Source organism: Corvus hawaiiensis, chromosome 4 (assembly GCF_020740725.1).
Source record: "Corvus hawaiiensis isolate bCorHaw1 chromosome 4, bCorHaw1.pri.cur, whole genome shotgun sequence".
Classification (NCBI taxonomy): Eukaryota; Metazoa; Chordata; class Aves; order Passeriformes; family Corvidae; genus Corvus; species Corvus hawaiiensis.
The window spans coordinates 59232918-59249053 of NC_063216.1; the positions used below are offsets into that span (position 1 = coordinate 59232918).

A 16136-nucleotide genomic window follows, 5' to 3' on the forward strand; every position below is an offset into this window, starting at 1 on the left:
GGGAGGATCAATACAAATATTTGTAACTATCAAAAGCTGGAGCCCTTAAAAGCCGACTGACTTGGCAGAAACCTTCCCACAGTGGCTGCATGTCAATATAAGGATTATTTTCAAGCACCTTTAGTTGTTTTTCTCTAACATGATAAGCAGTGGACTCTAATATCCTGAGGCTTTATCTTCAGATCTCTGGGTAGGACTTGAAAGTACCATACCAGAGAATGCACTAAATAAGCTTTTCAAGTTTGCAGAGTCTGGCATGTTTTGAGGAGTCTAACTGCCCTGTAGCTGCATATCCTGCATGCAGATGATGACTTGGGGTTCCATATATCGTTTTTGCTTTCCTTTAAAATGTGTAATAATCATCTCTAAAAAGTGGGACACAGCTACCATAACTGGCCATATTATGAGTTGTGACTTGATGGTACCTAGGGATATATTTATAAAATGTGATTATGTCTGACACAGGAACACTGCCAATACATTTTTGTCTCTCAACTCAGGATCAAGCTGTATTGGAGTGAGGCCAGGGTAGTCCTCGGGTAGCTGAAGAATCACACAGGAAATCCAAACATTGATCCAGATGGAGCTCAGAGTGAGCAGTAATGTGTCTTCTGTGATTGTACCTGTTTGACTTGCCTTACAGCCAAAAGAAAGAAATCTATTACTTAGGTCCCCATAAGATACAGAATTTTGCATTTCTTCTCATCTTAAAGAATTTGGTGAGTATATATATGGCAAACCTTGAAAAAAAGAAATTCTGAGCAGGCAGCAGGGTACAGTGCATGGGTGATATATAGCTACTTCCTTTGCACCAAGTCTGTACAAACTCCATCCTCTGCCTGCCACAAGCAAACACAAACTCCCTTGTCTTTCACTGAAAAACATACTGCTCCCAGGGAAATATTAATTTAGTGAATGTCAAGGACTATCTCTTACTGCGCCGCTCTTCTACTCCCGCAAGTAAACATATGTGGCAGAGAGCACATCTATAATCTCAGGATGTTTTCTATTCCTCAGACAGCTCGGGTAACCATTATGTTATTAGGATGCTTTCCAAGCTCCTAGGAACTACCTTGCAGTATGCAGTAAGTGCAACACCCAAACTCAAAGCCACATTTAAGTGACTAGATGATGCCCATAATAAAAATAAGTAATTTTAAATGCAAACTTTTTTCTATCTGTTTGCTTGCCAGTTAAACGGGATTTTGGTTTTTCTTATCTTTTTAGGAATCCTTTAAAGCTGTTAGAGTGGCTACTTTTTAATAGCTGGTGTTCAGGTTGATGAACACTGGTATTCCAGGCCCAATAAAACAAACACTATATTTTCTATTGAATATAGTACAGTTGAAACTTTATAAACCTAGTGTTGATAAACATAATATTTTTGAGATTTTTTGGTTAGAATATGGATTTTTCCTTTTTTCAATTAAACAATGAACAGGTAAAATTTAATGTCTACTTTTCAAGAAATATTTGCACAAACCACTGATGTTGCTCCATTTCAGAGTGTGAAATAAAAAGAGTGAGTCAATTCAATTAAGTTAAATGCTCATAATCTCACAGCATTCAGATTGGCTTATTGGATTTTAATGCTTCCAAGCATTGGAAACTTCTAAAACGTAAAGAAGTAACCAGAATCAATTTCTGTCTGCTGTGATATTTGAATTTTATTGCTCTTTTAGGAAAAGACCACAGATTAAAGATAAAATTATTGCAATCATCTTTTAAGAACATTTTTCCTTGAATAATCAACCTGAATAGATCAAAGTTCTTATTTCTTTATTATTTGTTTTAGTGTTAAATTCTACTTACAAATGTCTTGAGAAACCCTGAATCCTTACGTGCTTTAAGTTAAAACATGTGGGAAAATGTTACAAGGAGATATGTAGTTATCATATACCTAGAATTGCAAATACAAAAAAGTACTGCAGCAATAGACATAACATTTTGGGTCCAATCTTTTCAGCATAAAACATAATGTGCTATGTGGCCAAAATTATTGGATACCTTAATCGTCAGAAATAATAAGGAAATACTTCCTTTGCTGGTTTAGAGAAACTTCTAAGATACACTATCTTCCACATATTTAATATTTCATACTATTAGAAATGCTTTAACCAGCCATTGAGAAAACCTCTGACTCGCAGCTGACTGCAGAAAACATAGAGAAGTAGATGAGTTGCTGTGGTGCCTAAATGCAGATAAACAGGATCTCTCTGGGAGCCTCGAGAGGTACCAGCCTTCCCCAGTTATATGAAGAACAAGACTCTTACAGTGGACTTCACCAGCTCCTGAAACAGGGGAACCAATCAGCCTGTAAGGGATGAACTGAATCCTGTCATTTTGCTCTTGAATACCTTGCTTAGATTCCTTGGATGCTCCCTGTTTTTGCTTACGGTCACATTTGGTAACAAGGTCTAACACATCCAACTTGCTCTAGAATCCAGTATTGCTTTGATTATACACCTGCATTTGGTTGATTACTGCTGAGTGCACCTGTCTAGAGCAGAAAAACTAAACAGCGCCATCTGATGATTTCAGCAGTGTCTACCAATAATAAAATTATTCTCTTCTCCTGTAGTTCCTATGCTACAGTATTTAGTCTACCTGATTCCACTGCCATTCCCTTTAATATAAAGAAAATATTATTTTCCTCTTTATATTAGAATGTAAGATTTGTCAAGATAATTTCACTGACAGTGACCTTCCTAAAGAATTACTCTAGTTTTTGAGTTTGTCACCTACAGGCAATTATTAGATAGATCACTTTTGATATGAATGAATTATAAATGCAGCTTATTTATACTATCAAATACCATTAACAAAATATTTTTCCCTTTTTTCTTTGATAGTCTCTCTACTGTGTCTTATTTCATTTTTAAGTCAATGATGTAGGAAAATAAAAAAGGCTCATATTATTTAGTTACAGAGGTATTAAAGCTAATCAATTTCCCTTCACATCTGTCCTGATGGCTTTCAGAACAGTTGTATTACCAAACACGTCATAAATCAACAAGTGGGAAAATTAAAAATTTGTACAAACATTTTCACTTGATTTGATAGATTTAAGAGGAGATTTTAAATCTAAACATTCAAGTTAGGAAGCTTTCCAAGGTATTCTTTTCCTCAAAACAGGACTTCTTCCTGTTAATAAAGGTAAGGATATCTGAAGGGCTTAAAAATGCTGCAGAACTGAAACTGTGACGTTTTTTACACAGACTAAAAGGTAAAAAACCACAGTTTCTTTGCACTCAGATACTTTTTTGCTTGGAATGACAAGGGTTAATTTGTTCTGCTCCTTGTTACAGCTTGAATTTTTCACTTGATCATATTAGAAAGGATATATCTGAATATCCTTACCTATCAGGAGATGCAAATCAATTTTCATTGAGTAATGAGAGTAAATCCTTTATCACCATCCTTACATATTAATTATTAAAATACCATATGAATTAGACCTTGTTTCTCAAAACAGAATTGACCTCAGTCAAGTTCTGCATCATGAATTTTGTATGTGGAGCATATATATTGCTCAATTAATCAGTACTTAAGATCTGTACATAAGCAAAAGCACAGCTATAAATTGCACTTGCTTTTAGGTTCTACCTTCTAATTTCACACCAAGCATTTTCATAATCACTGATTTTAATCACATGGATTCGTGAGGTACCTCAGAATCACAGAAGCTCCAAGCTCTGCTTGCTGTGCCTGCTTACATTATGGCCATACATTACTTAAATCCATTCAGAATGATTCAGATCACTCTGCAATCTTACAATCTTGTACAGCCACCTGGATTAATTCCATTAAAATAATTAGCATGCCAAAGCAGAATTTATCTGAAATCATTCCCTGCTAATTCCCAATAATAAATTAACACTGGTAACAACTCTTTTATTCATTTAGCATAAAGGCTTGGAAAACTAGACATCAGGAATCTTTGTAACACATTGTCTGCCGTAGTCCCCTATGCATTTGCAAACCAAGTCAGACACCTGTGAAACTATGACAAAAATACATGAAAAGAGTTTTGCATTGGATTTTATGAATTCAAGTCCATGTTAGTTTAAGCTTTAGCCATGTTTTCAAACATTTCTCTGTACCACCAAGATTTCTAAAAAAATTACATAGAATTATGACATGTGATTTAATTATGACAGAAAAAACATCACAGATCTTAATAAAACCCCAGCAGACATCCCTCCTGCATCTCCCACTTCTGTGGTTGAAAGCCATATCTATTTTTTCAGCATAGTACAGATTAGTGAAAATAGATTTGCTACCACAATGAGTCCTAGCAAGGTCAGCAGAGTTCAGCCCTTCCCAATTCATTGTTAATCTTATTTGTCCATATCTGATCTACTCATCTGCTATTATCTCACATTATACTTAGACATTTTTTTGACCCTATCAGAGTATGGTGGCATCCTATTATCCCAAGTGTTTCTGACGGTAAAAACTTCTATATTATAAATTGCCTATAAGAACTCATAACTCCCAAAAAATGCAAGATGTGCCTAATTTAAACTATTTTTAAAAGGTTATTTTCTCTATGGGTACTTGTAGACTTGAGAGTAGGAATTTAAAAAACCTGAGTGAGGAGCATAGCACCAGTACATTTTAAGTGGCACATTTAGTTCTATTGTGCTTAATGCCTCAAAAAATGTCAAAACTTATCAGCCTGAAAGTGCACCATTTTAAAGCTTCTGTTTTAATGATAAATAATTATTTGAGAATGCAAATTTTGTACTCAGTGAAAGAATAGAGAGGTGTCAGCTTTCTTGAAGAAAACATTTTAAAGAGTCTGAGCTGAATATTAAGTCAAGAGAGTTTTGCATAGATTGATGTCTTAGCAACTTCAAAAGATAGCAGAAGAAGATTAATTTTGTAAATGGCTGATTCCACAATAATGACTCTCTAGAGGGTTCAAAATTCTTTATGAGAAATCTCATTCTTCTGTTTTTTTTAAATGTCCTGTATAGATATTGTTTTCTCAGTTAAAAAAAAAAAAATTACAACATAGAGGGATCATTAATTGTTATTTTAGTTGACACCTGGAGTTAGCCTGCTAGCTTCTGTTCTTTTATTCTCATTCTCTGGTATTATTCTGCCCTTTCAGGATGAATTTTTTTGATGTTCCCTTTTTAAACGGGGTTAATGTTTCCCTGTGTCTCTGTGTGTTCAGACAAAATTAATCTTTTCTCAAAGGCATTAAATTAACATATCTAAAAAACAAATAACAGCAAGGCTTACTTGTCCACTCAGACAGTGAAATTAGTTCCAGAAGAATAGAGTAAAACACTGTAAGTCAGGGTTAAGTGATAATATTTTTTCTTTCCTTCAAGTCCAGATAATGTTATAGAATCACAACAAGACTGAGGTGGGCAGGGAACCCTGGAAATAAACTAGTTCAACTCCTCTTCTTAGAGTAGGCTCAGCTAGAGCAGGCTGCCTTTGTCCAGCCAGGTTTTGAGTGTCTCCAAGGATGGAGATTCCACAACTTTTTTTAAGCAGCCTATTCCAGTGTTACTGTAGATTTGTCACAAAATCCAAGAAAGCAGCGTAGTTGTGTACTTTGTCCAGCAAGACCAAAGTAAAGGTTGTACACTTAGAATATATTTCAAGTCTTTTCTTCACCAGGAGAGGGAAGTGATGTTGCAGTAACCTCCTGAAGAAGCAGACAACGTTTACCTAAGCATTGATGGCAGAGCGGAGTCAGCGCTTCCCCCTATTCTCTGCTCCCTTCTCAATTATGCTTGCTTGCATAAAAAAGTAAAATTACCAAGTATCCCCATTATTCCTCAGGATAAATAACCCACCAAAGCAAATAAGACGTCTCTTTTCAAGTATGTGAGTAGAGGTCAAGTGCTGCCCTTACCTTTAGAAGTGTAAAACTCAAATTGCAATATCTGTAAATACATTTTGTTACAGTGTTACATTTGTCCCTAGAAGTACTAAAATGTGTAAATGTAAATATAAATATAAATGTATGACTAAAGGTAGGCCAAAAACAGCTACCCTACACTGCCTATAAAGAGAGAGTTTGGGAGGAGAGAGACACACACACACAGGGGAGGTGGCGGGAAGAGACAGAGTTTTATTCTCACCCAAGAAATAGCACTGTATTCATGCTGTAGTTCTTTGCCAGCAAGGAAGTATAAAGATAAATCTTTTTCTTAAAATCAAAACAAAACCACCTTTGAAACACTTCCATTCACTGCAATTGCATGTTCAAATCTTGTTCCTGTTAAATGATGAGCACTTATGTTGAATTTAACAGAACACTTCTCATGAAGCACTCAACACATGCCAGGGTAAAAACCCTTATAGAACACCTGCTTGTTTTGTAGACAGAAGTTAAATGAAGTTAAACAGAAGGAGAACACCAGAGCAATGTGATAGGAGAATATATTGAATCACGCCACAATTACGTTATTGTGCATATCACCATTTATGAACCTAATTAGCAGAAAAACTCTTCTCTTTACAGAACTTTAAATATTAAACACCAGTTTTGCAAAAATATCTCATTTGGATACAAACAGTGATAGGAAAAATTTTTCAAATGTGGCACCTTATTAAAATAAGAACCCCTTAAATGATAATATTCACTTTTTGCCTGGAAAAAAGAAAAATAGGACCATGAAACTTTCAAAATGTCTAAGTATTCATTGATCAAAGAAACAGAATGGTCTGGTTATGGTCTGCTAAAAGTAACCATGAAGAACTCAAAGTACTAAGTGTGCCATATCTCAGAACACTGCTTTTATATTTTCATTTAAAAGTTCTTTAGAGGTGCACAGCAATAAGTTGTACCAGGTACATGTTAGAAGTTTCTTTTTCTATTAAATTAAATTAATTTTTTAAATGCCCATTATGAATGAAAAGGAATTGATTTTAGAGACCATTCTTTCCTAGCTGTCCTATGAAAAACACTGGCAATAGTAAAACAGGAGTCTACAGTCAGCAGTAACTCATATTTTTTGTACAAATACATTTCTTTGTTTCTATTACCAATCAAGTTGTATCCCATTTAAAATCATGATGAACTATGAGATTTTCTGCATTTAGCATACAACTAAAGAATATCTAAGCAGAAGCAAATGTCTTATTAATCACATCAGTTCAATGTGAGCTGGTGGTTATGATCACCCTTCAGTCATGAAGGTGTCATGGAATATTACACAGATGAATCCTTCAGGGAAGCAAATCTTCATGATTTGTAAATTAAAAAAACCTGAGTAAACAAAAATAAATACAGTTCAAAGTGATTTCTTGCAATCCAGAGCAAATCAGTTACTCCAATAAACAAAAATATGTGTGTTTTCTTACCCTTGCAAATACCATCCATAAAACAGACAGAAGTTCTTCAGAATACAGATCACATTTTGTGAGGGAAACCCACTAAGTTGAATGTGTAAGCATATTAACTGGACTTGAACCTACTCATTACTACCTGAGTGAAGAGGGATATACTGAATTAAGTGAGGTGAGAAGCTGGTTTAATATGCATAAGGGTAGGATCATGTGCAGAAATCAATATTGAAGAAAAGGAAAAACTGCCTGTCTCAAAAATGCCAGTTACTTCTTGATTTTTTTTTTTTTATTGTGAATATGATTGTATATTGTAATTGACTACTCAGAGAGAATTTTGGAGGATTTTCCACCCTTGTAGATATTTAAAACCTAGTTGGGAATGGTCCTAAATAATCTGATTATGCTGATCCAGAACTAGGCAGGGGTTGGAGTAGGTGTAGGTCCTTGCCAGCTTCAGCTGGGCTGTAGTCCTGTGATCACTAGGGTAGAAAAGTGGTATATTGAATGGCTAAGAAACCCAGGGTTTTCCTTTCATGTATCAATTAATTTTTAATATAAGACGTTGGTAATGATTGAGGCTAGGATGCACATCAAAACTGACACACAGCATTACTGTTTATTCCCAGCACAGGAGGCCTTGTAACCTATATAAATATTCACCTCTGTCAGACACAGCAGTAGTGCTCTCCTGAAGAACAGGAACTTTGGATTAATAGGAAAAGATAAAGTGTTTAAGACCATCCTCTGCTTATGCCTCCAAATGCATGACTAAGAAAATAAAATATTTGGGCATATATCACACCCAAAAAATTGGTACACCAGTATATAATGTGGACTAGCCTAGTACAGGGAACATTTAACAAATCCCATGGGACAGGAAGTTAATCTCAAATAAATGTTTCTTTTTCTTTCTTCTTTTTTCCCTCTCTTTCAGTAAATCACTATTTCAAAATCAAATCTATTTTTGTTTGTGTCCAGAATGCTTTAATCTCCCTTTATTGCCATACTTAGAGACAGCAAAAGAAATCATGACAGGTATTGATGAAATACAATTCTCTGGGGAGAGGAAACTTTCATATAAAATGTAAATCTTATTATGCTAAACTTTCATGCTCACCAAATGAAAATAGATCACTTTGTGCTTTAACAACACAGATCCAGAAAAACATCAACTGGAAATGTAGGTAATTATCACTGCAAACCTTACAATATGCTGCCTACCTTTGTAATCATCACAATATTTCCCATTTGCCAGCAACATACTATGTTCCAAGTGTTCTTTAAAATCACTAAAGAGTCGTTTAGACTCCTTATAACATTATAATCCTGGAGACAGGGTTTCCCTTTTCATGAAAACTGCATAGGAAGAAAAAACTGTGAACTGTAACCAGCATTTGTATGAACCAAATGTTCTGGTGTATTACCTAAAGCAAAAAAAGCTTCCAATCAGAAGTTAAATTCAAAATGACCTTGTGTTTTTTTCAAAAGTGCTTGCAGCTGAGGTCATTGGAATAAATTGTGATAGAGAGCCCTTCTCTCCACATGGTTAGAAGGCATGTGCAGTACATGAATTACCACCAAGTAAGGAAAAGAACCCCAACCAAAACAGAGCAAAGCACATCACTCAATTTCTTTGTAAAATAATGGCAAATATTGTCTATAAAAATTACGACTTCTAATGAAATAATTTAGGTTTTTGGCAACTTTATTTTGCCATCTAGTATGTTCTACACATTTCATATCTACATTCATAAATTAATCCTGTTCATTATTGGCCTCTACTATTAACAGCATAAGCACGTATAACTGCATTTCCCCAGAAGGCAGATCCCAGCCCCATATAATCTTATGTAGTTTTGTTTAAAAATATTTATTTTAGTTGTGTTAAAGCTCACTAAATTACTGAGTCAAAAACAATGAAATGGAAAAGAAGCTGGAACTGCTAGTGAGTATTTTAATTTAAATTTAAATATATAAATTGAAAGTAATTTCACTATTTGCTTATGTAAGGGAATTACTAATCAATTTCAGAAGGAGATTTTCAAAAGAGTATTTTTTAAATTCGTTCTCTTGCAAACACACAAGCAACCACTGTCAAATGATTTTAATCTGTCAATAAGACTGCATGAGTCCTCAATTTGTTTCCATAATAGTAGCTTTTCACTGGAGTATTTTGATCGACAGATTCATATTTTTAACATCTGCCTCTTTTGGGAGCAGCTTAATGTTAAGAAGAAAAATGTTAAGATGAAAAATACACTGGGGGTTTCAGAGCAGGTGGAAAAACTCACAGTTCTGATTAAATGAGAACTGCTTCTAATCCTGTTTTCCACTGTGCCTTAAATGTATCCTATATAAAGAATAAAACCCAACTTGTCACTTATGAAACATTTAAAGAAGAGAGAGGCAAAAAAAAGAGTACATGTAACTTACCATTAAAGTTTACTGCCCGGATATAGCTGAGTAGTTCTTTACCGTCAGTTGTGCTCATCCTTGGGCACAGACCAATATATCCAGGGCAGAGATCTTTATGCATGTTGTGCAGGGCATAGGCCATGGAATACACTGCATCAATGACAAACTGAACTTTCCCTTCTTGTTCATAGGCTGAATCTCTCGCAATTCTTTCTAAGCCTGTGGAAGAAAGAGAAAGAGTTTACTTCTATTTGTGTGTGCACAAGTGTGTACCTGCATGAGCACTCGCATGCAAAAATTCACAGTGGAACATAAATAATTACAGCTGGATTGACAGGTAAAGTCAGGATTTGTCTATCCATCACCTAAATTAACAAGACAAGGAAAAATATGGCCATCTGGTTTTGCCTCTAATCATTCTACACTGTGCCAGGTATGTAAACAGTATGTTGATTTCTGGGCTAGGACAGAGGACAGAACATTTCAGTACAAGAAAAAGATATATAGATATATGTATTTCTACAGTCCAGTAGAAAAATTATCTTTCCACCTTATTGATTTTCATTCAACAGTTGTTTATTGTTATTTATAGGACAGTTCTATAGCAGCCTGCCATTCTCTTTTAGAAAAATTTAAGGCTATCTTGATTTTCATCCCCGTCTATTGTTTGATAAACATTATTTAAACATCTCAGGGAAAAAAGCTGAATGCTTGCCGAGTGATGTGACCATCTGTCTCCATAGTGAAAAGTGCTTATTCTAAGACATTTTCCTGTATTTACTAGTGAATTATGCTTCACATTGAGAACCATGTACTCTTTGCTGTTTCCTACAGGGACATTTATCCTTCAGAGGGAACACAGAGCATTGATTATATATTACATTATATAACTTTTATTCTGCAGGAATTGTCCAAATTTATCATCTATGTCCAAGTACAAGGGAAACTTTAGATTAATAGGTGATATTACCAAGTGAAATTGTTAAAAATAAAGCTCAGAAAAATTATATTTTAAGTAAAGAATCAACATGAAATCCCATGTCCTATATAGAAATTCAGATGCTGATTTCAAAGCCTCAAACTTTCATTTTCCAGGGAAAAGTGATCTGCAAATCTTGATGTGAAATTTGCCCTGCTGAAGCTACTGTCAAGTTCCTGTTGCCTCAGTGAACAGAATAGACACCTAGGTTATCTACCAGGTTATCAACTCATTCAATTTGAAAATAATCCAGTCAATATTATTTAAGGTTATTTAGAAATTAGACAAAAGTTTATGCATAATTTAAAAAAAAAAATTAACTCTCAAGCTTATTTTTATTGTTTCTTTTTTATAAACTAAACACAGAATTTTATCAGTTCAAGATATCCATTTTGCTGAATCCAAGTTTATAAAAGTACATGGTTTATGCCTGAAAATATACTGGACACAAGATCTTTCTTTAGATAAAGTATGCAAGCCCATATGACATGGGAAAAAAGCCAGGGAGCATACTCAGAAGCCTTCTGTTTGCCTGCTGCACTTCAGTACCACCATCTTGCATCACAGTGATAACATATGAACAAATTTGTAATCTGACAAGCAGTAGTGGTTTGTGCTTTAAACACCCCTGAGCACTGGAAACGATAGATAGCCTTGAAAAATCATGGTGTGCTTTTATTTCTCCTCAGGGATTAGTTAAAAAAAATAAAATCACTACTTCTTGAAAAGCTAAAAACCATTTGGAGAGGAAGGCAGAGATCATTTTTGTGATTTGTACAAGTAGCTTTACAGACATTTTTTAAGACGTTCTCTAATGAATGACAAATAATTAGTGAATAATGCAACTCTACTGCAAATAAACAAACAGGAAAAACCTTTCCTTGAACATGCTGAAAATTACACAATTAGTTGCAGTGCATTGCCCAGACATAAAAGAAGACATGAAGGATGGAAAACATGAAGCTTAATTAGTTTACAAATTTACTAGCTTATTTCATTTGGAAACAACCTTCCAACAGCAAATGATGGTTAGAGCTCCTGCTCTCCACTTCAATTGTTCCTGCCTTGTTAAGGACTGTGGGCCAACAAGTGAAAGAAAGGGTTTACAGAACTGCTGCAGACACAGAGCAGTCAGTAATCTGTATGCACTCCCAGAGCTTCCACATTCTCTAAACAGGATGGCCAGGACAGGAAGAGTTAAAAGGAGATCCACTTTTATTTCCAAGATAAATATAATTCCCATCACATAAATGGATATTTATGTATGATGAGGGGCGGACGGTTGGTGGAAAACAGAGTGGAATCATTTTCTGTAATAAACTCTAAGTCATAAAAACTAAAGGTGGCAAACACTTAAGCAAGTACATTGTACTAAGTCATACAGATTTTAAAAGAAGGAAAAAAAGTTTTATTCTTCCCTATGCTATATTGTAGTTTAAATGCATATAAAACATTTTTGTATAAATTTCCTCCATGGCATAAAATTTTACCTTTACTCTTCACAGATATGTTACTATAAACTAATTTATCATACAAATTACAGAGGAAAAAACTCATTTATAGGGACTGAATGTGTTTCTATACATACAAAGAGGTAAGGAACATCACAGAATTGTCATATTTAAATCAGTCAGATCCAGAAGGCGTAGGCAAGAGGAGTCTCTGTGCTTTGCACAACTGAAAACCACAGCAAATTGGATTATGTGCTCTTCTTGAGTTTTCATTTTCTCTTTCTGGAATTCTCAAACATCTAAACTAACAATTTATAAAGATGACAAGAACTCATCAACTTAAATTACACTGCACTGCTCTAAATAAATGTTAATGTATAGCAATAAAATGATGCATATTGTCTAAGCCATAAATATGGTCAGCTCCTACAGATATTACTGGATTGGAAGACATGATTATAATTTTTCTTCTGACTTGTATGCAAACAATAATTTTTTCATTTATAGCTTGACTGTTAGCTCTATGAGGCATGTTTTTACACACATTGGTGATTTGAAAGAACATAAAAATTTGTAGCTCATAAAATAAAAGTTTTAATGCTTTCTTAATGATCACTTCAATTTCTTATTCTACAGTTTTTCTTCCAGAAAAAATTGCTTAGGCTCTGTCATTATCAAAAAGAGTGAGAAGATATTCTCAATTCTTGAACTGCACTTGTCAGACCCATGGTCTGACATTGTGCCAAGAACTGAGATGAGAACTGGGCTCACCAGTTCCTGACCATCTCTTCCTGATCTCCAAAACAACATAAATCTGGGGAAATGTGCCATGGTGTTTTACAGCAGGTCTCCCAATCCAGCTGTTGAAAAGTGCAAACCTGACATCAGCAGGATGTCAAGGCTCTCCCCAGCCAATGAAGCACATAGACATAGGTACCAATGCTATCATCTTGGGCTTGAGAAGATCTAGGAGAGCAATGACACTAGCCCAGGAAATGTCAGCCATTCCTGGACCAATTAATTTGAAATGTCTTTTGGGAACACTAAAGCAAGCCACAGGAATGATCCTATAAAACCTGTAAATGTGGAAGAGTTGCTACAGGTACTCATGCACCTCCTGAGCAAGAGTGACAAGCTGGACTGTTGCTGGAGGTACTGCCTCCATACCTGCTCATCATTTCCCCTTTTCATCCTGTATTTCTTATGCTGCAGGAAAAATTGTGTGTCCTGCTCAGGGTGGTGTAACTCAGCTATGACAGTGAAAGATAAGGAGCATACAGTAGGAAGGTGAGACACAGATTAGGTGGATAGGGATGTGACTGGGGCTACTAGTTTGAGGGGGAAGAAGGTGAAGCAGGTAATATTGTCAGTTCCATGGGTATGAATTGGGAATCAAGAGATTTCAGGGAACATAATCCAGATAAATTAGGCCTTTACAACAATAAACTAAGATGTATCTTCATTAAAAACTTAAGAGCATGCAGGAAGTAAGTGAAGATTAATGTAAGATAGCAAAGGTAATGAATTCATACATAGGTGATGATAACACCTGTGAGAGAGAAGCACCTATCTTAAATAATCAAAACTTAAGTTGCTGATCTCACCAGCAATAATCTGCTGTGTGATAAATGTTGTGTAATTCATCCAAGTTTTAGAAAACTTAATGATAATCTTAAAGCACATGTAGAAATAACTTCTGCAAACATGTAAGTCCATGACAATAGGAAAACTTCAGAGCAAAGTTCCTAGCAATTCTTCTCTTAAGAATATAAAAATTCTAAATAAGGCAAATAGATATGCGTGTTTTGTAACTTGTGACATAGAGGGAAAACAATATCTTTTATTTAACTGCCCTGTTTCTGGAAATCACTAGTTCTCCTAACATTTCAGAGCAATCCCATTCCTTCTGTCTCACAAATCTTTCTGTTTCCATTTAGTATTATTGAAATCACTTTATGTAAAAAATGCAGCCTACATTATCTCTCATGATTATTTCAGTATTTTTTAGATTCCATACTATATGTCTAGTTAAAATCTTAATTTATGTTACTTGAAGACAAAAGGCTGAAGTCAAGGACCTTGTATACAGCAGCTGGTTAGAGCTTCAAATTGGAAGAATGTTCTGATGATGCAGGGTTTGAGAAAGGTTTTGGGCACTACAGAGCTTTGGGAGGCAGGAGAAGGGCTCCATAGTTTAGGAGAGTAGAGATAGCTGGTGTGGGGATGCAGTGTGTGTGAGAATAGGATCCTAATATTTACAAAATAATCATCAAATTTTCATGTTCCAAGGTTAGAGAAATACTGCAAACAAGACAGTATGAACACAAGTCTGGAGTCCCATGTAGGAAACAGGATGCTTCAAGGTATTATCTCCTAACGTCTGGTCAATGGCCATTTTTTTCTTCATCATTCTCCCTCATTATTGTTTTTTCAGTGTCTAGAACTGATTAGAATAAAAGTGGACAGTTCACTTTTTATTCTCAGTTCAAATATTGGCTCACTGTAAGCCTTCTTCCATTGTTTTGAGGAAATAATTCTCAAAATCTTATAAAAATAAAAGTTAAAAACCACAGAAAACATCCAACTTTCCTCTCTGAAAACTCTCAGGTAGAAATTATAGAAATGTTCTTTTTAAAAACTTTCTCTTATTGCAGTGTGTCATAGTCTTTCACTTAGAATGGAAATTACTTTTTCATCATCATCTGTTATAGCTAGATCTTTTGTTTTACTAACCTAAAAATATTATACATGTGATTTTTCTGTGTGATTATTGATACATCTAGCAATGGAATAATATTAATGGACTAATAATAAAAATGGACATATTCTATGTCTACAAACTCAACTGCCAACTATAGATTAACCTTTATACTATTTTGAACCACTTATTTCTATATTGGCTATTGCTTGATTTATGTATATCATCCATAAGTTGGTAACCTTGGTCAAAATCATCCTTAAGTTTGGTAACCTTGGTCAAAATCCGTATTTATCAGGAAAAGTAAAAGGTTTAAAAAAAACATCCAGAACAAAACAAAATATCAGACTGGCATGTCTTGTCCTTCAGCCAGTGAGAACAGTTGGCTTAGCAGTGACAAGGAAGGCCAAGAATCTCCTAACTGTAGATTTGCCACTGGCAAGGAAAGATCCTTTACCTGGAGCCTGTATTCCTCCCTCATTTCCACAATGCCATCCACTCTTTTGAGACCTTGTCCCCTCTCATCTGTGCTGGGAAAAAAATCTTTTATGAATATAAATTAATTTTTTTTTTTTTTTTTTTTTTTTTAATAAGGGGAGAAATCTTTCTGGGATAATGATAGGAGGACAACTAACGTGGAAGAGGGGAGAAAAAATTACAACGGTCTTAGAATGGTTTCTCATTAACAGCTTTTATTCCATTTACCTCTCTTTATCTGCCTTTTTTATATACACTTGTGCAGAATTTCTGCTCAAAGACCGAGCATCTCTGCAACAGTTGGGGTATTTTTCCAAACTTCTGTTTTGAGAACTCTGGATTTTGGATCTCTGTTAATACTTTTTTAGTTCATAGTTGCAATTCACATTTTTTACTCACTGCTAAATTATTTATCCCCATTACTTGGCTCTCAAAACAGTTTTACTTAAGCTGCACTTGGAAGCAAGGTCAAAGATAAATATTGTGTTCAGCTGATTGTTTCTGTGGGCCAATCTCGATCACAACAAAAACACAGTAATGTGTAAGTGATCTCCCACTCTTCAGCTCAGGCATGATAATCTTCTATTTGTCAGAATTGGTTAGAACTCCCCACCTTTGCAGCAAGAGTTGTTTCCACAGAAAGCTGGCGTCTGTAACTAAGCCATTTCAGCCGGCTCAGCAGGAAGCACCAGGAGCATATGTTGCTCCTCTTGAAGTCTTCCCGATTATTCAGCTGTTTTCCTCACACACTACAGAGTTTGATCTCTCTGAACAAATAATGCAGATCTTCATCTTCTGT

At 35.1% G+C, this 16136-nt stretch overlaps 1 protein-coding gene across 6 annotated transcripts in view; it reads right to left on the reverse strand.

Moving 5' to 3' along the window:
* GRM8 (glutamate metabotropic receptor 8) overlaps nucleotides 1-16136 on the reverse strand; it is a 323188-nt gene that overhangs the window by 110955 nt on the left and 196097 nt on the right. For 5 of the 6 annotated variants that reach the window (XM_048300929.1, XM_048300928.1, XM_048300932.1 and 2 more), the window contains one exon: nucleotides 9751-9951. In XM_048300929.1, coding sequence (XP_048156886.1) covers nucleotides 9751-9951 — 201 coding nt within the window. Of the gene's footprint in view, nucleotides 1-6035; nucleotides 7238-9750; nucleotides 9952-16136 lie in introns of those variants that run through there. The other variant, XM_048300933.1, reaches the window with a different exon arrangement.